At 44.5% G+C, this 20,065-nt stretch overlaps 1 protein-coding gene across 12 annotated transcripts in view; it reads right to left on the bottom strand.

Moving 5' to 3' along the window:
• The window catches only part of CAST (calpastatin), a 58,315-nt gene that overhangs the window by 18,555 nt on the left and 19,695 nt on the right, over positions 1 to 20,065 (bottom strand). For 3 of the 12 annotated variants that reach the window (XM_074933260.1, XM_074933267.1, XM_074933261.1), the window contains exons 1-9: positions 15,988 to 16,298; positions 7,944 to 8,003; positions 3,904 to 3,954; positions 3,076 to 3,192; positions 2,272 to 2,358; positions 1,680 to 1,781; positions 850 to 930; positions 704 to 757; positions 44 to 139 (exon numbers count right to left, since the gene is read on the bottom strand). In XM_074933260.1, coding sequence (XP_074789361.1) covers positions 44 to 139; positions 704 to 757; positions 850 to 930; positions 1,680 to 1,781; positions 2,272 to 2,358; positions 3,076 to 3,192; positions 3,904 to 3,954; positions 7,944 to 8,003; positions 15,988 to 16,188 — 849 coding nt within the window. In that variant the 5' untranslated portion in view covers positions 16,189 to 16,298. Of the gene's footprint in view, positions 1 to 43; positions 140 to 703; positions 758 to 849; positions 931 to 1,679; positions 1,782 to 2,271; positions 2,359 to 3,075; positions 3,193 to 3,328; positions 3,386 to 3,903; positions 3,955 to 7,943; positions 8,004 to 15,987; positions 16,301 to 20,065 lie in introns of those variants that run through there. The other 9 variants (XM_074933268.1, XM_074933270.1, XM_074933266.1 and 6 more) reach the window with 8 other exon arrangements.

The following is a 20,065-nucleotide window of genomic DNA, read 5'->3' as shown; positions in this document are numbered from 1 at the left end:
TCACTGCAATAAAGGCATGCAATGGCAGGAAAAATATCAATACCTCTGTCAGACTTGTCTTCTTCTCTTCAGCAGAAGCAACACTGCAGGTGAACTCAGATGACAGGGCCTCTGCAAGCTCATCATCTGTCATCGGCTTCTGAGCAAGAAATCACAAACGAGGTTCTGATTATTAAAGTGCAAATATCCGTGCTGTCAAACTCGGTTTAGAAGCTGAGCGTGCTCCACACTTACTCACACAGTGACCTCATGTCACCGTCACAGAAAAAACGAAGTTATCTCCCTGCACTGGTTGATCCCTTGTTCAGTAAGCTTTTATTTCTGTTTCTGTTAAGCTTATAAACAGTAAAATTAAGCTGTCTGACAGAATTCTCCTCCTAAGAATAAGAATTCAAGTCATCTTCGCTAAAGACATTATGAAGAGACTCCTGCATGCACAGCTGCTATTTCTTCCCTTTGTTATTATTATGCCCAGTACCTATACGAGCATCTAATTGACTTGTCCCAGCTTCAGTCAGTATCCTGAAAATTCCTACTTCTTTATTAAAAACACCCGAGTTTTTATGTAGTTCTATGTAGTTCTAACAGTATCTATGTCATCTGGCACCCACAGCCCTCTCCTGCTTCCTGGGATTTTTGGAAGATGGACAACATTTAAATTTTTCTGGTTTATTTTTAGCCAATATAAAGAAAAAGGTCTTACTTTATCACGTTCATCTACTTTTGGTGGGACTTCATCTTTGTGATCCCCTTTGCCCTAAAACAAGAACAAACTCTGTGGTAAATGGGAAGCAAAACCATACAATATTAAAGAAAACAGGCGTGAAGAATTATTTTTAACTCACTAACCTTCAACAATTTAACATACTCTGGAGGGAGACTACCTTCCCGTTTACCCATTTCTTCCAAGTATCTTGAGGTAATATCTTCCTACGAAAACAATGCACACGTTCATGTTTATGTAGTCACTTACTGAAATTAATTTCTAAGGCAGTGATACTTCCGGACAGAAAACGTGCGGGTTGGGTGGTCAGAGGCCAGTCCCAGACCGTGTGTCTCTCAGAACCCAGCACCACGCACAAGCATCTCCACCAGCTTCAGCAGGACATGTCCCCCCGCCGAACCCCGCACCCCCACGGCCGGACCCCCTCTGCACTAACAGAAGCCACTTCAGTGCCTGGGACCACGGCGTACTGCTGCCCCAGACTGCATTTCAAATATTCATAGATCACAACATCTTTATCACGGCTGAGTACTGCGCTGAACTGTTGTTATCTTAATCCTCCTTATGTTACTCTCCCATTCTAAGCCAGAAAAGTATGCATTCTTCCCCAAATTCTCAATGTTTTTCTCAAGTAGAAATGATATCCCCTGGGTTGTTTAGGCTCTCTAAATTCTCCATCACTGCCTTCTGTGAATCCACTGGAGACCATGCTTGCGAATCAGTTCAAAAAGCAACAAACTTCCTCTGTTGACACTTTACTGTTTTCCACCACACTACATACAGAACTGCATCACTTCTGTGTTACCAAAAACAACGCGAAAATGCAACTGTGCAAGTTCTATTCCACCTCTTAGCAGGTCAAAGAGACAAATACCGGATCAATGTAGCAGTGAGCAACTACAGACATATTTTACAGATGAATCTTCTAAATACTAAAAATTTAAAATGTAAGTACCGTAACTTCCGGACCAGTGTAAACAGGACTAGGAGGCACATCTTCTTCAGGTCCACCTAGAGTATCTATCAGGCTATCTAGCGCCGACTCATCCATAGAAGGCTAAAAAAGAAGCAAAGCATTATGGAAGTTATCACACTGTACAAAGAAAAAAAAAATCTGAGTCATCTGGTGAATCCGTAGAAAACTCCTGGAAACCAAACCAAAAGCTTTCTTTCGGTAGGTCCCGCACTCGCCATAACTCTTCTTAGACTCACGCCCCAGCATCAGGAACGAGGTAATTTGGATTTACGTACCAGCTGACACACACACATACCTACGCAAACACAACTGAAGGTAAAGAGTAATTAATTTTACGCTAGTTGTGGTAAAAGCGATTCTAAATAAATCCTGCATGACAAAACACAAATGAGACGCCACTAGTTCGTTACCTGTTCTTTCAGATAGTCCGTCACCACCACACGTAACTACTGCGCAGCAATGCTGCAGCAGTTACCGGTTTATTTTTTCTGAACCTGAACTGTTTCAGAGACAAACACTCTCCCAGACATTTCTACAAGGGAAGCATTTGTCTGGGACTGTGTTTACCAACCTCAGTGCTTGACTTCTCAGCTGCAGCAGCGACACTTGCAGCAGCTGCGCCTGCACCAGCCGTTACGGACATCTTCTGAGACTCGGGCTGGAGAAGTAAGAGAAAAAATAAGAGATGGCTTTATTATATGGCTCTACATTTAACGTTCTATGGGTAAAACCAAGGACAACAGACGTTCCACCCAGGCGTGCCTATAGTGTCCCTCTTCATCTACATTTTGAATCAAAATGATAAGCGGGTTCTACCTAGTGGCTGAGTGAGCAGCTGCAGCCTGCACAACACTGAGCCCAGCCTAAAACATCCAACTCTGAGGCCACGCATATTTTTTTTGGACTCAGCAAGTGGCTAATTGTGATCATCTTCAGGTCACTTGCTTGGCTAACAGCCAGAGCATGCTGGACCATGGAAACAGGCGTACAAAGAGGACCACAGAAGGCGGATGCAGGCCAGCATCACCCAACAACCAGCACCAACCAGCGGTACCGTCCAGCCAGGCAGCTCAACCTGCACCTGATGCTCATCCACCAACGCTGTCATGGGTGGGCTGGAAGTGGTATATTCAGGACGTTATTTCAGTTAATTAGCAGGTAAGGCGTGAAGTTTCTAAGTCCCAGATTTTAGAGCAGCACAAGGTCTGTCATACACACCTTCAAACACAAGACAGCTTCTGAGCTTTCCTGAGTTATGATTCAGGGGGGCCAAGTCTCACTTTACAATATCCAGCCTGAGAATCCATCCTGACATGAATTTCTAAACCCTGTAATAACATAAATAATAAAAATTGGATTGCTACTTCCACTATACCTTTGCTGTCTCTACAGAGGTCGTTTTTGGAGGCTGGTCAGCCTGAGTTGTAGTTGCTTGTCCTGTATTATTTGGTTTAGAAGTTGTTGCCACAGAAGGTGAGGTTTCGCTTTTTGCCTGTGTAGAGATAAACAGTATCATTAGATGGGGAAATATTTAAGGGCTGACTTTGTTTGGTTTGGCTTTTTAATATTTTCTTTCTAAACAAAAGAAAGAAAGAAAAAAACAGAGAGAGAAAAATTATACAAGTTACACCTCCAGGTTCCTTTTGCCTCTCCTCAGACAGTTGGTTACTTTCAGAGTCTGTTGGCTGTCATAAAATAAAAAATTGGGGTCATTCACCCTTACCACCATTCCGTGGTAATACTCCCTCAGCCAATCCAGGCCCGCCGCTCTGGCCGTGCCCCCCCAGCTTCGTGTGCACCCGCACACGGGCAGGACACGGGGAGTTGGAAAGTCCTGGATTTCTCAGCAACACCTGACACCATCAGTGTGTTACCAGCATCCTTCTCAGGCCCAGTCCCATGATGAACACAGCACTGTTCTGGCTACTAAAAAGGAAAATGAGCTCCATCCCATCCGAAACCAGGAGAGATTAATCGACAGTTAACAGAACACTTCTGAGCGGCTGTGAAGCACTGAGCACCCTGACTGTCCCGCACACTGCTCGCCCACACTGCCCAGCTCCTTGCTCTCCCACATGCAGATGTGTTACTCATCACCCGGCGGTTTCACGTGGCACACCAGTAGCAAAGAGTTCAGCCTCTTTTTCCAAAGTCATTCCAAGACCAAAGTACAGCCTGCTGAAGGTGAAAGAGAACTACTTACCTGGGTTGACTGCATGTTTTTCCCAGACTCTGTTTTGGTTGTTGGTGTGAACTGAAATACAAGCAACATACATTCAGACAGAGATTAATACTCTCGGTTATTTCTAAGGGGTTGACATATATAAAGAAGAATAAGAGAGAGGTTCACACTCATGAGCACACACGCTGTCTAACGACCACCCAGCACTCTGGTCTTGCTGCTGACAAATCCTGGCACAGACCTCTGCTCCAGCGACCCGAGAGAGCTCACACGTGTGCAAGCACACACACACACACACTCCTCACAGGAAGGATTGAAAGGGGAGGGAAAAGTAGTATTAAACAAATATAATGAGCAGTTTGATTTACATCTGAAATTTTTCTGCAGCCGTGCCACAGAATTAATTCCTGTGATTCACGTCAAGTCAAGGTACAGTAAGCAATGAATTACTACTAGTAGGAACACGTAAGAGCAAACACTGAAAAATTAAAGAATGGTGGCATCTGGTTAAGAAAGAAAAATGAAAATGCCAGACTCCTCGCCATATTTTTCTTACTGTTTTTTCTTGCTACTTTGTGCTACGATCAGCACAGAGCCAATGTGGCTACTGGAAAGCCATCTGGAGATGCCAAAGAGAAGGTGGTGCCACAGACAGACCCCCCTTATCCCCTCTACCCTACTAGTACACAAAGCATATTGAATGTCACTAAGAGACAAATAATAGGGCTTTTTCCCCAGTAGCCCATTAAAAGTCAGTAAACAACCAAAAAAAAAAAAATCTATTAGGCATCAATTTGAAGTTTTTCATTGCTTCGTAATGTTTTCATTTGAGCTGTCAAACACTAATTACCATTTAGCTCTACCCAGCTTCTGTTTGCTAGCTGACCACGTAGAGAAATTTGCTCAAGTTGTTTACCATTTGTTATGCAAGTACCGACACCCACACACTGAACCACAGACACTGGGTTGGGAAATCCTGAATGTGCATAAAAAGGCAGATGCCTGGGCATAAAGCTGGCAGAGGCCTCCAAGCTGTAGACCACAGTAAAGATGTCACAACAGGTAAAATCTTGATAGAGCGGGAGGAGTGAATTTCCCAAAGTGGGGAAAAAATTTAAAATAAAAATTTAAAAAAATCACTTAACCTCTCAGATTCCCTGCTTTGGATTTTCCCTTATGTTTAAGCTGACTAAAACGTTGTAGTTCTGAGCTGCAGTCACACTTCATATGCTCCCACTTGTACATGCTCCTTACGTGGCCACCCTATAGTTAACTCAAGGACACACGCATCCATTTGTGTACCTGTACACTAAATAATCCTATACTGAAAAGGTAATCCTAAATTTTCACAGTTTTTAAGCTAAAAAAGCTCGGACATGTTTATGTAGCATCTAAAGCATAGAGTCAGTTGGACAGGAGATGCTGCAAAGAACAGCAGTGCAAGCATGAGGTTCAGGAAACACCCAGTCTGACCCTTCCTGCAGCGGGACTGCTGCCTGCTCAGGACTTTAAGGACCCCGCTCTCAGAGCACAAATTCAAGTTTTCCTGACGGGCTTTTCAGAAGAAAAGTAAACACATCTTTTCTGTAAGACAATAACATGTATTTACTCTCGTTTCTGTCAAGACCTGACAACAGCTGTACAGAACGTAACTTCCAATTCCCAGCCTGCCAAAGCAGTTACTGGCAACTGTGCCTTTTTTTTTTTAATATTGTAAATATTTATTTACTAAATACTTATCATATTTTTTGTGTACAGTATGCTGTATTCTTGTACATCTTTTAAAAAGTGCAGAATCGCTCATACCACGACTTCATCTACGACAAGGCTGAAGAATATCCAGACTCACAGGGGCAACGCTTTGCTTCAAGACTTCAGCGCACAGGACGATGCCAAGGCCACGTTAAAACACACAATCATGAACACGTATGTGCTCCCATGCACAGAGACACATCTATTTAGACAGGGACACTTGGTACAATCCAATTTAAAAAAAAAAAAAAATTGTTACCGGGCAAATCAAACCAAGTTTTACCAGGAGAATGTACATTCCAAAGCCACTCTTGAGTCCGCCTTGAAGCTGAGCCAGCTGTGAGCAGCCACAGCCTGAAGCCACAGCTTACAGCACACACTGAACTTCTACAGAGAAAAATACATTCCACCTCCCCTTCTGCTGCCTGCTTCCACCTGCCCCATGCTGGTATCCGAGAGGCCACATTTCAAACTGGCTCAGGAAACTGAAAAACAGCCTGAAAGAGTAACGCAGTGTTTTCTCACTAGTTCCCCGTTTAGAGTGCGGTGGCACAAGTGTGTGCAGAAGGGAGAAAGCTGCATGGGATGTGGTTTTCTCGGCGGCAGTGGCTGTGTCCTGCTCCTCCAGGGCTCCAGCCAAAGCCACAGGGCAGTGGCAGAGCAAATGTGAGACAAAGGATTCCCATGGACAGACTCCAAAGGTCAGGAGGGCCCAGAGCACACCGAAGAGCAGCGGCACACTGGAGACTCCGAGAAAGACGAAGTGAGATGTGGTTATAGCAGGCAGCCAGGACAGAGCTGTTAACTGGCAAGAAATTTAGAACAAGAAGTGAAAGTGACTCAGCAACCTTACTTCTTTTCAAAGAAGTCTACTGTCAAAATGCGGACGACCTGCTTAATCCGGTAGGAGGAAGATATTGATAATGCAACAGACATAAAAAGAAAACATGAATTGCCTTACGCGGGCAAATGCAGGACACTGTTTCAAAGAGATCTGTGTTTACCAGCCTCTGCTACTCTATTTTTGTCTCATCTTGAGAACACCAGTTTTAAAGGTCTGATTGGAAATTTACCACATTCTTCTGACACTTATTTCAAATTTCAAGTAGGGAAAAACTGAAACTATTTTTAGACAGCTGTCTGGGTTAAACCACGTGGAGAAGGGCATCAGTGAGGAACATGACAGCAGCGAGTCTGCTCACAATCAAAACAGGAGGGTGAGACTGGGCACTTGCAGATACCTTCATTTATGATCAGGCACAAATGGAAAAGGTTTAATTGTCATCCAGCTCTTTGCCACCGGTCTAAGTCTTATGTGTGCACGTGGAAGTAAAGAGTTTTGGAAGGCTGAGGGGAATGTAATGACTAACTTCAGACACAGAGAAGATGGAGCAAGGCTGTCTTCAGAGACGCGCGCCAAAGCGACAAGAGGCAGCAGATACAAGCTGCAGCGAAGGCACTTCTTGTTTGACGAAAGGGGGAAAAAAAAAAAAATCATCACAATGAAGGTGACCAAACATCAGAACTGTCTGCCCAGAGCCCTGCGGGTGGCAGGGCAGGGTCTGCCTGGCACGGTGACCTCCAGAGAGCCCTGGTCTAAGCCCAGCACCGCCCGCCACGTTCCTTACTCAGGTTTACCCAAGGTATGGGCAGGCCTAACATCTACCACCACCCAGCTAACTCCCTGCTGGTCTGGTCCGGTGTTCAGTATTCTTGTTGGTTTCACTGTTACCATTATGGAAGAGGGAGAGAACCATTAATCACTTGTTTAAAATTTAAAATACGTAAATTCTGTTAGGCAACAGAGGCGTAAGGGAGGATTATGACTCTCTTCTAACCAGTAAAGTACGTGATTGATGACACAGCTTCCACCGTGAAGTTCTAGTCATAAGACAAGACAGAACAAGCGTAAAGGACAAAGGCAAGGAAGCTGTCAGACAAAGATATGAGATTAACGAGAAGATGCAATTGTACACACACTAAAAGCTGAAACTTGTCCTGAATTCCTTAAATATGTGAAAAATTATCATCAGGTAAATAACCCTGTAACTACACTGGGGGAGCTATATACATGTGGCAAAGTACAACTGAGCTAAAATTTAAAATTCTGATTAAAATTTTTATTGCTGTCATAAAATCCTCTGAGTGCTTTATATATAATTTTTCAGATCTTTTTTGAAGAGGAAACTAAGCTGCAGACAAGAAATACGCAAAATAAAGCTGCTCAGTAGCAAAGTCTTAAAAAAGAAATTCCACTGCTGCATATATTTGTGTTGAACTGCAAGCATGAGATCCTCAGGAATTCATACCTTTGTTTCAGACGGCTTCATAATTTGTGTCTTTGATGCATCCGTGGAGGGCGACTGCTTCTGAGAGAAAAAAAAATGGCAATTAATTTCACCTCTGTTATATATACTTCTATTAAGCAAGCATAAGCAACCTGAATCCATCAGCCACCCAGCTAAAAACTAAGAATAAATTATTATTGAAAATGAGTTACTGTTTTAGATCCTCCGTCTTGCCTGCATTTCTACAGCACACAAATGTAGGATTTCAACAGTGTGATGCCCTTACGCCTTCTCACAACATCAGTTTTTTCTCTGATGTGAAAACAAATTTCACATCAAGTATCAAAACAAACTCAAAACCTGTTCCAATACTGAACCATATGTACTCACTGGGCAGGATTTGTCTGTATTTTTTTTTTCCTTTTTAACAAAAATTGTACTTTTGGATTTCCTAGTTTATCATACAAAATATTTAATACTCAATCAGCAAACTCCAGTATGTTCAGATAAAAAGGATCTGGGGGTAACGCAGACACAAGTCTTTCCACATACCACGCGACCCTTCGGAACAGCTGCAAGGGACACGGCCTGCGTTCCTACCTGCAGTGACGTTACCTGGAGAGCAGCACGTTTTAATTCTGCTGTGGCTGTATCGAACTCCAAAGCCCAGAAATTAATACTCTAATTGCCTCATCAATACTTTATACAGTTGTAATACTACCTCTCTATGCCTGCTTCATGTTCCTCCGCCTAAAGCTGTATCTGCCATCTCAATCACAGCAACACATCCATAGTTTACATCTAAATGAAGAGCACAAGGTATCGATCTCTCCAGATTTTCTCTTCATGTTTACCATGCCAACTGATGCAGGAAAACACACACTGTCCGAATGAACTCAGAAGCCGTATGACTATTCCATACCTCGGATAAGTTCTTCCACAGGGAAAATTTTCTCATTTCTGTAACATTTTTAGTACAAGCCTTTCTCGGTGATGAAACGAAAAATGTACAGAATTTAAGAGGTACGCTATGAGAATGACAGCCTGCTCTCCCTGCCAGCGTCTCCACACACCTTAGAAAGAGGTTTGACTACTCTAAATATACACAAGCTGTCACACTGCAGAAATGTAACCAGTTACACCCGCTTCCATACACATACAGATTGAGTACATAATAGATGGGAACTTCTGTACAGGTGGAGACGTACTCAGGAATGTACAGATCCTCTGACATCAGGACGGGGAACAGAGGTTGTTAAACAACCTTTCTGTGTATTCCCACTACCACCATCTGCAAGCTGTATTCTTAATTGGCTCTTTCATAGTTTTTCCTTTCCTTTTCCTTCTTCTCCATCAAATTCACCTGATACCTTCTACATGACTAACAGGTAACCTGCTCTACATCTTTAGTCACCCTAGTCCCTGTACATTTAATAAAACCACATTTATCCTAGCCCTTCTCTCTTCTTCCCCTCAGAAAACTCTTAGCAGGCCTTTTTCTTACAATACACCAAAAAATTATTTCCCAACATGCAGCACAGCAGCACTACGACAACCTGCAGAGATTAGTGAAAACCCCCTAAAGAAAACATCTGCTGCTTCTTCCTACCCTGTCCAGCCGAAGGCAGTAGCTACCAGAAAGTAAGAGACGGAGGCAGAAGAGTAGCTTTGGGGACAGACACAGTTTAACGCACAGCTGCTGATCAGCTGAGCCATCCTCTCCGTGGACATGAAGGTTGATTTGGGGAACAAAACCCTGTCTGGGGATCCGGAGAGCGCAGGACACCCCCCCGCTGACCACCTCTGTGTGCACAGGCAGTGCCGTACCACCGCCACCTTCTCAGGGCACCACATGTCTCACTGCAGCACTTTTTTTTTTTACAGCACTTTTTGCCTGAATCCCGCAATATTCCAGACCTCTAATTTTCCACTCTTGTTGCCCAAAAGAGCCACTGCAAGGAAGAAGGAGGTCCTTGTCCTTCCAAACCCTTTGGTGTATGGGGTCTGACGGACTGACAGCACAGGAAGGTACGGCGGCCCAAGCCCTCGCTGGCTTGCCAACACCAGCCTGACTCCCCGGTACTACGTTTTATGGTGGGCTATTCTGGTTTTCCCTCTTCCGAGGGCCGTGCACCGTGGCCAGCCATGCCCAGCTGTCAACTGGCTGCATTTGCTACAGCCCAACAGTGGAACTGCAGAAGGAGTGAAGCAACACATGGACGGGTGTCAGGCGTGGAGGTAAATATTAAAAGTGCTGCCTAGCAACCGGCTTAATAACCGCCTGACACAGAGCTTCCGCAGCGGCTGCGGCCCGGGGAAGGCACACCCTGCTCGCACCCAGGGGTGGCAGAGCCCTGCCACGGCCCGGGCCAAGCACCGAGTTCCGCTGCCCAACAGCAAAGCAAGAACCAGGAGAGTCTGACTCATCCCAGAGGCTGGGGCTGGGCAGAGAAAGCCAGGAGCTCCCACGGAGAGAGCGAGGGTTTTGTTGTGTTACGAGCGACATCCCGGAGGGCAGAGCTGGCAGCGGATGGAAAAACGAGCGTCACCGGCGCTGACGCCTGTTCCTCCCGCCGTGGCACCCCCGCGGGTCCTGCCCGGACAGAGGTACGGGTGCTGGAGGGTGCTGTGCCAGCCACGGTCCTGACCCGTGGGAAGTGCCCTGTGAGTGAGGGGGCAGCTTTCCAGGGAGGGCTGATGATCTTGGGGTCTGATTTGGTAAGAGAAGGAATCCCCTTAGAAATTAAACAGTCAAAATAGCGGGGCAGTCTTCATGCTACTGTTGGAAGAGAACAGTCACAAAAGCTGAAAAGTGCTTTAGTAAAACAAAACAAAACAAAAAATCCTACCAAAAATTGGTTATCTAGCCTCACTGTATGTCCCTCAGAAATTTGGAAGTAAAAGGGAAAGTGCAACAGGAGAAGAAAATGACAGCAGAAGTGACAAACACCAAAAGAAAGTATTTTTAACTGTTCAGAGAACGGGATGCAAATGCCCTTCGGAAAAAGAAAACGGGTGAAGAAATCCATGAGAGCTCTCGGTTACAGGAATCTGAAAATCAAGGAAACCACCCCATATGGAATGGGGCGAGAGCTATCGACAACTAAAACCACACATTTTGGGAATTCATGGAGAAGATTCACCAGACTGAGGAAGGTCATTGCCCACCCTTAGAAAGGAGTACAACGCACCAACTGTCTGCCTTCAAAACAAAAGAGATGCTGAAAACATTCACCGAGCAACCAGTACAGAAACACATGATAACAAGAGAATAAGTAAGAGTCAGCAGGCCAGCCAAGAATAACACACGTAAAGACAACGCAACACTCGGTAAGCCCAAAACATGGAAATCAGCTTGGTGGGCGAGAACGAACAAATCTCCAGAGGAGGACACGCTGTCACTGCAACTCTCAGAGTACCTGAGGTGACATTTTCTCGGATGAGAACAGGCAAGTTGGTGTGTAACACGGGGTTACACGCTTGCCTTCAGCCAGCCCACAGCCTCAACATTTCAGAGAGCTCCTGAAGGGATCTCTGACAGGCTGGTTAGTGTTAGGTTGGAGGGGATGAGACACAACAACACAAAAACCCAAAAGCTAGGCAGGCAGCAATACACAAGGTTACAATGCCACGGGCTGACGTACTCTTGCCAAAAAACAATGAAGGAAAGAGGAATCCGAGAAAAAAAATCCGTTACCATGACAATGTAAATATAGATGTAAACTACAGGAATAACTCCATCTCTGTGGCTTGAGCTTCTCTAGGTCAAGTGCTAGGACAGTTTTGGCCAACACACCGCAGTACAGGTGAATAAAGAAAGATCTGAGGACAGGTTTAGGAAACAAAAAAAAAAAAAAGGGGAAGAAAATACATGTATGAGGGACTTAGTGACAGAGGAAGCAAGTCAGCACCTGATGTTTTCTCCTCTGGTCAGGGAGCCAAGAACATGAGAAGAGAACAAGAAACTGCCTTATTCTATAATAAAGAATCCCTCGAGTCAGAGCTCAGAGATCTTTCTTCCCAGGAGAAGAGCTGCTCTCTGGCACAAGCCACCTAGATGAACCGGGCACTTCCAGCCCTGCAGAGCTGCACTCGGTGTAGGACAGGGGACTGAAGAGCCAGCTGAGCACCCCTTTGGGCTTACACACCACACACACGATCGAGCTGGGACTGCTTCTCAGGCTTAAAGCTAACACCAACTTTATTATTTTATTCTTACTAACTTACAAGGTTACTTCCATACGGCTGCGTAACGCAAGGCAAAACCCAAACTACCCGACTACAAACGGCTGCTTCTTTACATGGATGGTTCTGTTACCAAGCTTTAATTAACAGCATTTGCAAGGTGTGGGCAGCAAATGCTCTCCAGAGAACTATCATGAAAAATGATGGGTTATTTCACTTAAGTGTAAAATACCACTTGAGCTGTTACAGGCTAAATCTCTCGCTTGCTTTGATGGCGTGTGGTAATGGCTTGGCAACCCTCTCCTCCCCAGACCCACGAGGGCTGGCAGGAGGCCGGGCAAGGACGGCGCTGAGCGGCCATTCCCACGTCCCTCACGGCTCCTCGGGAGGAGGCAATGCACAGTCCTCCAAGGACATCCGCAGGGAGAATCCACACCGCGGCACACACACAATTCCATTCGTTTTCTGTGGAGCAGAGCGGAGTCGCAAGGCACAATCTGAGCCAACATCTGTGTGTGTGCGCACGTACAAATACGTATGTAATTATAAAGAAAACCCCAACTATATTCAAAGCTAGACAGCAGCCAAGAGATGGAGAGATTTAAAACTGGAAAAAATGACTGATGCTACCTCTCTATGTAAATTTTATTGTTACATTATCTGTAAGATGAGTTAAAAAGGACAAAGTTTAGTGCCTCTGTGCTGTTTGCCATCCTCAGTAATTCTGGAAATACCTTGTTATTTTTTAATTACTGTTCTTATACCTAGTTCTGCTATTGTTTAGAAAACACCTTTTTAAAAGAAAGATGAAAAACCACACGTGGCCGAGAGAACAATATTTTTTCCAAGACTTCAGGCTCTCAGTTAATTTTGTGGAGGTTTAGTATTAAAAACTTAATGAATAGCAGGATGTAACAGGTTTCCAGTTAGTACCTGTACATTATCCAGGCACTGGTATATTTACATAAAACATTCCTACTATATAGCCTGCTATGCTGTCCTGTAGTGATGAGTTTCTTTGTAGAAGTAATCAACATGATTTCTTTTCTAAACAATTTACACTGCAGTTTCTAATGACTGACTTTGCCACCCGTGACTACCCACACGCCTCTTTCCTTTCTAAAGCCCATTATTGTTGGAATTCACAAACACTGCAGGTTATAAACAAACCCTACTGCCACGCCAGCTACTGGGTTAGGGGGGTGTGTGTGCAAGAAAAAAATCCTTGGAAGACAGTTACTTTTTCAGTAGGTCAATTTTAACTGAATCTAAAATTCTTTGGTAATGTCGTTACTGCGATGCCACTGAGCTCATTACAGCCCTGACTCAGCAAAGCCCCCCAGCTTTGCACTGGCTGCCATAAAGCAAACCAAATCAAACAGGATTTTAGTATGTAAGCACAGAGATTCATTTGAATAGGCAGCCTGTTGAACTCATGCTTTTGTGGTTCAGTTCTTCACTATACACAGTTTGAAATGCCCATCTTAAAAAGAAAACAGAAGCAACAACCAAAAACCCCTCTCTCTAGGGATGCTTCCGATGCTTTTAACGCTCATGAACTCAGCTGGTGTGAATATAACCTAAAAATATTACTAATATTATAGTTTAAATTTCCACAACTTGACAAAGATAATAAGAAAAGTAATGTCAGGGATAAACGGACTCCCCTTTAGAGCTAAAAAACTTAGAAACAGATGTGCTCTGTTGTAATGAGCACTCCCAGCTCAGAGGAAATGTGAAGAATACACCGGAGTAGAGCTGAAGTCCATTCACCTGCAGAGGACAGACAAACCCCAACAGGCCTCAAAACGGAACCCACGGAGAGCCGTGGTACCGACGGTGCCTGGGGAAGGGCCGGCGTGTGAGGGGATGAGAGGGTGGAGGACTCAACTGTCAGGAGAGCTTCAGCGGGACCTTCCTGTCTGAAGTGCGCGCTTAGGAGTGCTCCAGAAGTGGATTTGCCACGGGGCAAGCTCCAGACTCCACACACACTCTCCTAAATAGAAGTAAAACCAGTCACAAATCGTAGGATTATGTTGGTGCTTCTTTTCCAGATCAGAAGGGCAACTGTAATAAACCAGGACAAAACCTGAAGACCACAGGTACACGCCTCTCTGCAAAGCTCTATTCAAAAGATGACCTGCGTTACTATTCTGGGAAAGAGGAACTCTGAAATTTTATTCTTCTGCAATTTTCTCACCACACAGAGCAGGTCTTTACAACAAATATTAATCTATACCCAGGAGCAAGATCAACTACCATTTAAAGATGCTGAAAGAGCACATAGGAAATAAACCCATTTTCGTCTCATGAAACAAAAACATGACAGATTCTTTGAAGAGACGGGTTTGAACCAAGAAACTGAAAAGCTGATTAGCTCATAAATCGTTTTTTACAGCCTCAAGTGCTGCTAAATTTATTGATGACTGCAACACACTGAGCCAGACAACTTCCATAACACAGACTCACACTTACTGCTTTCTTCTATTTTGATACTAAAATAAAATTTCTGCCATTTTGGACACAAAAAAGAAACTTGGCAACATTTAATCACTGGATTTTCTGTATCAGCTAAAGGTGATTCACCATACTATTGAAATTTAAACTAACAGGTTTTTAAGCAGTGTTTTTAGAGATAACCTACTTGCATTTGAATTTGGTCACACTAAATCAAGCGTTACCAAGCACAAGCTGTGAATAAGATCAATATTCTATTTACCACAGTGTAGAACAAGGCTTCATACCACCTAGACACTAACCGACCTGCCACACCACCTTTTGGTTAGACATCTGTTTTAAGATTTCTGGATTTCATCAACCTATGTCAAGTCCAAAGCTTAATACCGGTAGGTTTTTCTTTATTTTAACAACTATTAAGTCACTATTAAGACTCCAAAATAGCTTTATGCTTGAACAAAAAACAACCAAGAGCAGTGAATGACAACTGACCTGAAACACTTTTTCTACCACCTGACTCTTTTCTACAACTGCCACCACCTCTGTCTGGTCACAGAGCAGCACCTAAACGTGAAGAACCTTTACACAGTTCAGTTTGTGGCCAGAAAGAACTTACACAGACTGAAGTACGTAGCATGGCTACTGCTCTATAACCTCTACTATACAAGGGCAACTTCTATCTAATGCCTCTTCATGAGTACTGCAGGAAAAAAAAAAAAAAAAAGCCAGTATAGGCCGAGCAGGGTAACAGAGTTCATCTGCTGCCTTCAGATTCTGCGTGTACGCACAGAGACCACCACTTCAACATCACAGGCTGAACGCTCCTTGTTTCTTTTAAACAGAGTTAAAAGCAAAGAGTGCGAGAAAGCTCTGGGTTTGTATCGAGATTATACCCCTCCAGCATCAAACAGAGGCTTTGTTTCACTGGAAAAGTTTTTCAACTCACAGCATCAGGCAAGTAAAAGCATTTTATTTTCAAACTTAGGTTTCGTTGACAAAGATGTTCATTTTATTGCCATTTTGATGAAGAGTGATCTCAGTATTTCCACTTGATCACAGAATGGATTACCTATCTTGAAATTTCTTTCAGCTATGCATGGAGAAATACTCAGAAAAGTCATTCTTCTGAGCATCAGGTAAAAGTCCTCACTGGGCACACAGAAGTGTCCTGAGAAAAGTTCTGACCTCACAAATGTGTTTTAAACTCCTGTTCTTACTTCTTCTAAAAGCGTGCTCTTCGGCTACGTCCTTCTGGAAACTTCCTGTTTCCACCACAGGAAATTTTACGAGTTGGCACACGCTGAAATTTCATTTTCATCCAGCCACATTCACAGGTCAGAAGCAGTGCAGCCGGACTGCCGTCGCTCTTCCCGCGTTCCCACTCTGCAGAGCAAAGCGCTCCAGGAGCGTACGAGCTGCTCACCTTGTTTGTAGAGAGCTCAAAGATCCTCTTTTCACTCGCATGTCCCGCCGAAGGTTTAGTATTTAGCTGTAATTTAGCTACAGCCGTTTCCATTTCTGCCTGTTGTTTCAGACACCAGAACGTTCCAAAGCCATCTGCAGCAGCAAACAGCGGGCTGATAAGAAAACCCCAGGAAAACACGCGACGAGGTGCCAGCCACATGCAGGCAGAGCTGCTGAGCTCAGCTAGGGTTTGTGTCACTTGGTCTGCAGGATCACCGGGGGACAGCACACAAAGCCCTTCTCAGCAGGGCTGCGGCAGAGGCGGGGAACTGCAAACACAACCAGTATTCCTTAAAGAGGGGTTGAAACAGGTAGAAATGTTACGTCAAAGAGGACCTCCTCCTAAGACTGATGGTCTCCGAGGTTACGAGCTTGGCTATTTTTATTACAATAATCAAACCAGGCAATGCTGACAACGAGCAGCTGGCAGTCACAAGAGCTAGTGAGTGATATGCTGAGTTAGAAACTAGATTTTTCAACCCCAGGATGCAGAAGCAAAAAGTTATTCAGGAAGCTACATGAGCCGATACACACACTGTCACACTGGTGTTGGCTACTAAATGAACACAAAGTAAGATAGGAGGATAACCAAAAACCACCGAGTCAAGGAATTTTAATAGAATTTTGGTTTTAAAACACAAGCTAAGAATAACAACACATAACCTTTGGGTGTGTTGTTGGGTTTTCTTCTGGGTTCATTTTAGAAAAACTCAACAGCGTTTTATTATTCCCACTTAAAAAGAGCCAGATTAGGGCATTCCATGCTTCAGCATTGGCTCTTAACTCAGCATCTCTCAAAATTGCTCCAGAAGGGCCCTCTGCACGCTCTGAAGGAATAAGCACATCACTGTTCCATTAAAAATCATAAAATCTCCTGCTTCATGAGGCCCTGTCCTGCCTCAGAGAAGCTGCCTTCCCGGGGATCACAAATGTGAATTTTCTAGTTGGTTCAAGCACTTCTACTGACCAAGGCATAAGGCAGGCACAGAGCTGACTTATGCCACAACCACAAAGATTTCTGAGCCTTAAAGAGCTCCACCGGAGTGCACAAGGCCACCGACCTCCCTGCCTCCCTACAAGTTCTTCCTTTGGCAGACGAGACTCTGGACAAAGTCACAGGCTTTTGTGAGTGCAGAGTTTCCTCCCTCAGGAAAACAAAGAGCAGAAACGATGAGAATGAACCCACTGGAGACCAGCTCACTGAAGAGACACATCCTTTACTTTCTAGAGACAGAGGCTTCTCCTCTGCCCTGTGTCTGCCAAGAGCCACCACCTCCAGGGCAACACAGCTTTACCTAGGTTTCAAACTGGGAGTGTCTGCTTAAGGTGCAAACCTCCGCAACTACATCTGTAAGAAACGCCGGCCAAGGAACTCGTCCCCGAAACTCCAGGATCAGGGAGAGAATTTTCTGCGAGCTCTACATAGCCACATATCTAATCACTCCAATAAAAAAACAAAACGCAGAAAAGCACCGTTTTATACAAGAGGCTGACAGCAACAAATGTGCTGGTCTACAAAAGAAAATGTCTTATGTACACAAAATTATTATCCATTATGCTTTATGACCGTTTTAAAAAATGCAGCATTGAGAAAAGCAGATGTCAAAAAAAGATAACAGATCAGGAACGCAGCAGAGGTGTCTGCCATGTTCAAGAACTGTTATTTAACATGCTATTTTCACTTTCTCCAAAAAGAGAAGGAGTAAATATACTAATAACAATCATCAAATAATGGCATAACTTAAGCAACACCTATCTAATTTCTACTACTACAGAAAGAACAGTAATACAGAATTTATTGAAAAGTATTATTTTTCCCATATGTTTGTTGTACCTGAAGCTCTTCTTCTAAGTTACTGACACCGAAGCACACTCCAACCAAGAAGCTGCTCTTACAGATCCCACACCCTGACTATGCAAGTCTGCAGGTGCCACAGGCATACTGAGCTCTGCCCGGGCGTGCCAAAAAAATTACGTGGGTTTTTTGATGCAAGAACAGCATGGGCTGTGGCAATGAAAAAAACCCAAACAAATAAAAACAACGACTCAAACCAAAAATATAAATACAGAACAAGATAGACACTACTTTAGAACTCTGCTCTGCTCTTCCTCATCTCTCTTCAAGACTGCTTGTGTCATGTAAACGACTTGTTGCGTAATGTGTAAAACATGCAGTCTTACAGTGTCTAAAAAGACTGTTTCCAGTATGTTAAAATAATTTTAAAAGGCAATTAACTCCGCCCAGCTAGCTCTGGAGTGCTTCAAGCCTGCCAGTGTCTAGATCAGGTCGAGCGCCCTGGAAGCCAGCAGCTTTCAGCTCACAAAATTCCCGGAAGAGATTTTTTTTAAAAAAAAAAAAAAAAAAAAGAGAGGACCGCCACACTAATGTAAGTGAGCCTACAGCAGAGGCAGCCGGAGAGCGAGGCCAGCGTGAAGAGCACTTACTTGGTAGCCGTGCCGTCCCGATGCCCGCGGCCGCGGCCGGGACGCTGCGCGGCGCTGCGCTCCTCTCCCGGGCGGGGCTGCGCGGCCCCGGGCAGCGGGTGCGCCGATCTGCGCGGTCCCCACCCCGCGGGGCCGCCCCACCTCCCCGGGGCGCGGAGCCGTGCGCCGGGCCCTGCCCGCGGGCCGCGGCCGAGAGCCCGCGGGCCGACAAGCCCATCCCGGCTCTGGCTCCCAGCACGCTGGTGTCCCCCCGGGAGGTGATGGGGCTGCCCCTCCCTCCCTGTGGGCTGATACCCACCCGCCCCGAGCACACAGGCGTTATTAAACGAAAGAAATTCAGACGGCTGGACAAACTGATGCCACGGAAACTCGACTGGTTACGACTACTTTTCAGCACAAAAAATCCAAATAATTTACAAGAATTTAGAAAAAAGGCGCTTCTTGAAATACCAAGTGACCCGCTCTTTAAAAATTTCTTTTCCTACACAATCAAATTCTCAACACCTGTAGCAGGGGAGGTTGTTTGTTTGTGGGGTTTTTTTGTCCATTGTTTCTTTTTTAAAACAAAAAGCCCACAAGCCACCAGCAAACCCTTCAACCATGTTTTCATAACAGCCTGTATGCCACCCTGCATCTCAAGGGAACACAAAACAAAAGTCAGCCCTAAAAGGGAAGTAGAAAGGGAAAAACGCCCAAAGATTCAACACAGACTGATGAGGAAAATATCCCATCTTTGAGGGAAGGGCAGATTTTTTTTTTTTTTTTTTTGTGAAATGATGGTGTCATTTTAACCACTGCATACCTTCACAAGTTGCAACTTCTGCAGCGGCCTCCAGATCAGAGGCGTCCTGTCACAGCCCTACTTTTTAAATGTGAAGATGACCTCGGGTGACAGACGCCACATCCCATAATGTTACACAAATCCAGCTCCTCCCCACAGGAGGCAGCTTCTGTACTCCTACTGCTTCCAATTCTTAAGGTTTTGGTCTATTTTTAGCGTGTTTCTGCTACCCAGAAAACCAGCACTGCTCTCCCCATGGATTTTCCCGTGCAGGGATACGCGCTGGCAACAGCTCCGAAGGCCATCGGCAGGAACAGCCCCATGATCTGTCACGGTCTTGCTGCAAAACAACTATAAATTGAGGATCTGTGTGCCATGACACACATCTACTCTAAGGAGAACAAGAAAAGGAAATTCTCAGATACCCCATTTAAGTATTTTTCTGAATAACCTCAAAATTCAGAGGTAGTCTTTCCAGTCTCCGTAATACAACTGGTAACACAGGAATAAATTTACAGGTTTCTGTGGACATTCCCAATTGGTACTGTGACTTCAGATGCCCTCTACTCAAAAATGCCTTCCTTTGCAGTCAGGTGTCTGTGAAAAACTCACAAAATAAAAATTTAGTGACAGTTAAGTAAGGTATGTAGCTTAAAAAAAAAAATCCAGTAAATATGCTGATAGTAGGAATCACTTTTGATTATAATCTGGATAAACTCATGACAGACTTTCCAGTCTGCCGCAGAAATAGTATGGACTTCATTCAAAGATATTTAGTAACTGCTCTTCTTGCTTCCCTGTTTGCTGCACA

Source organism: Athene noctua, chromosome Z (genome assembly GCF_965140245.1).
Source record: "Athene noctua chromosome Z, bAthNoc1.hap1.1, whole genome shotgun sequence".
Taxonomy (NCBI): Eukaryota; Metazoa; Chordata; class Aves; order Strigiformes; family Strigidae; genus Athene; species Athene noctua.
The sequence above is the reverse complement of the archived record's forward strand: the minus strand, read 5'-3'. Positions and strand labels throughout refer to the sequence as shown.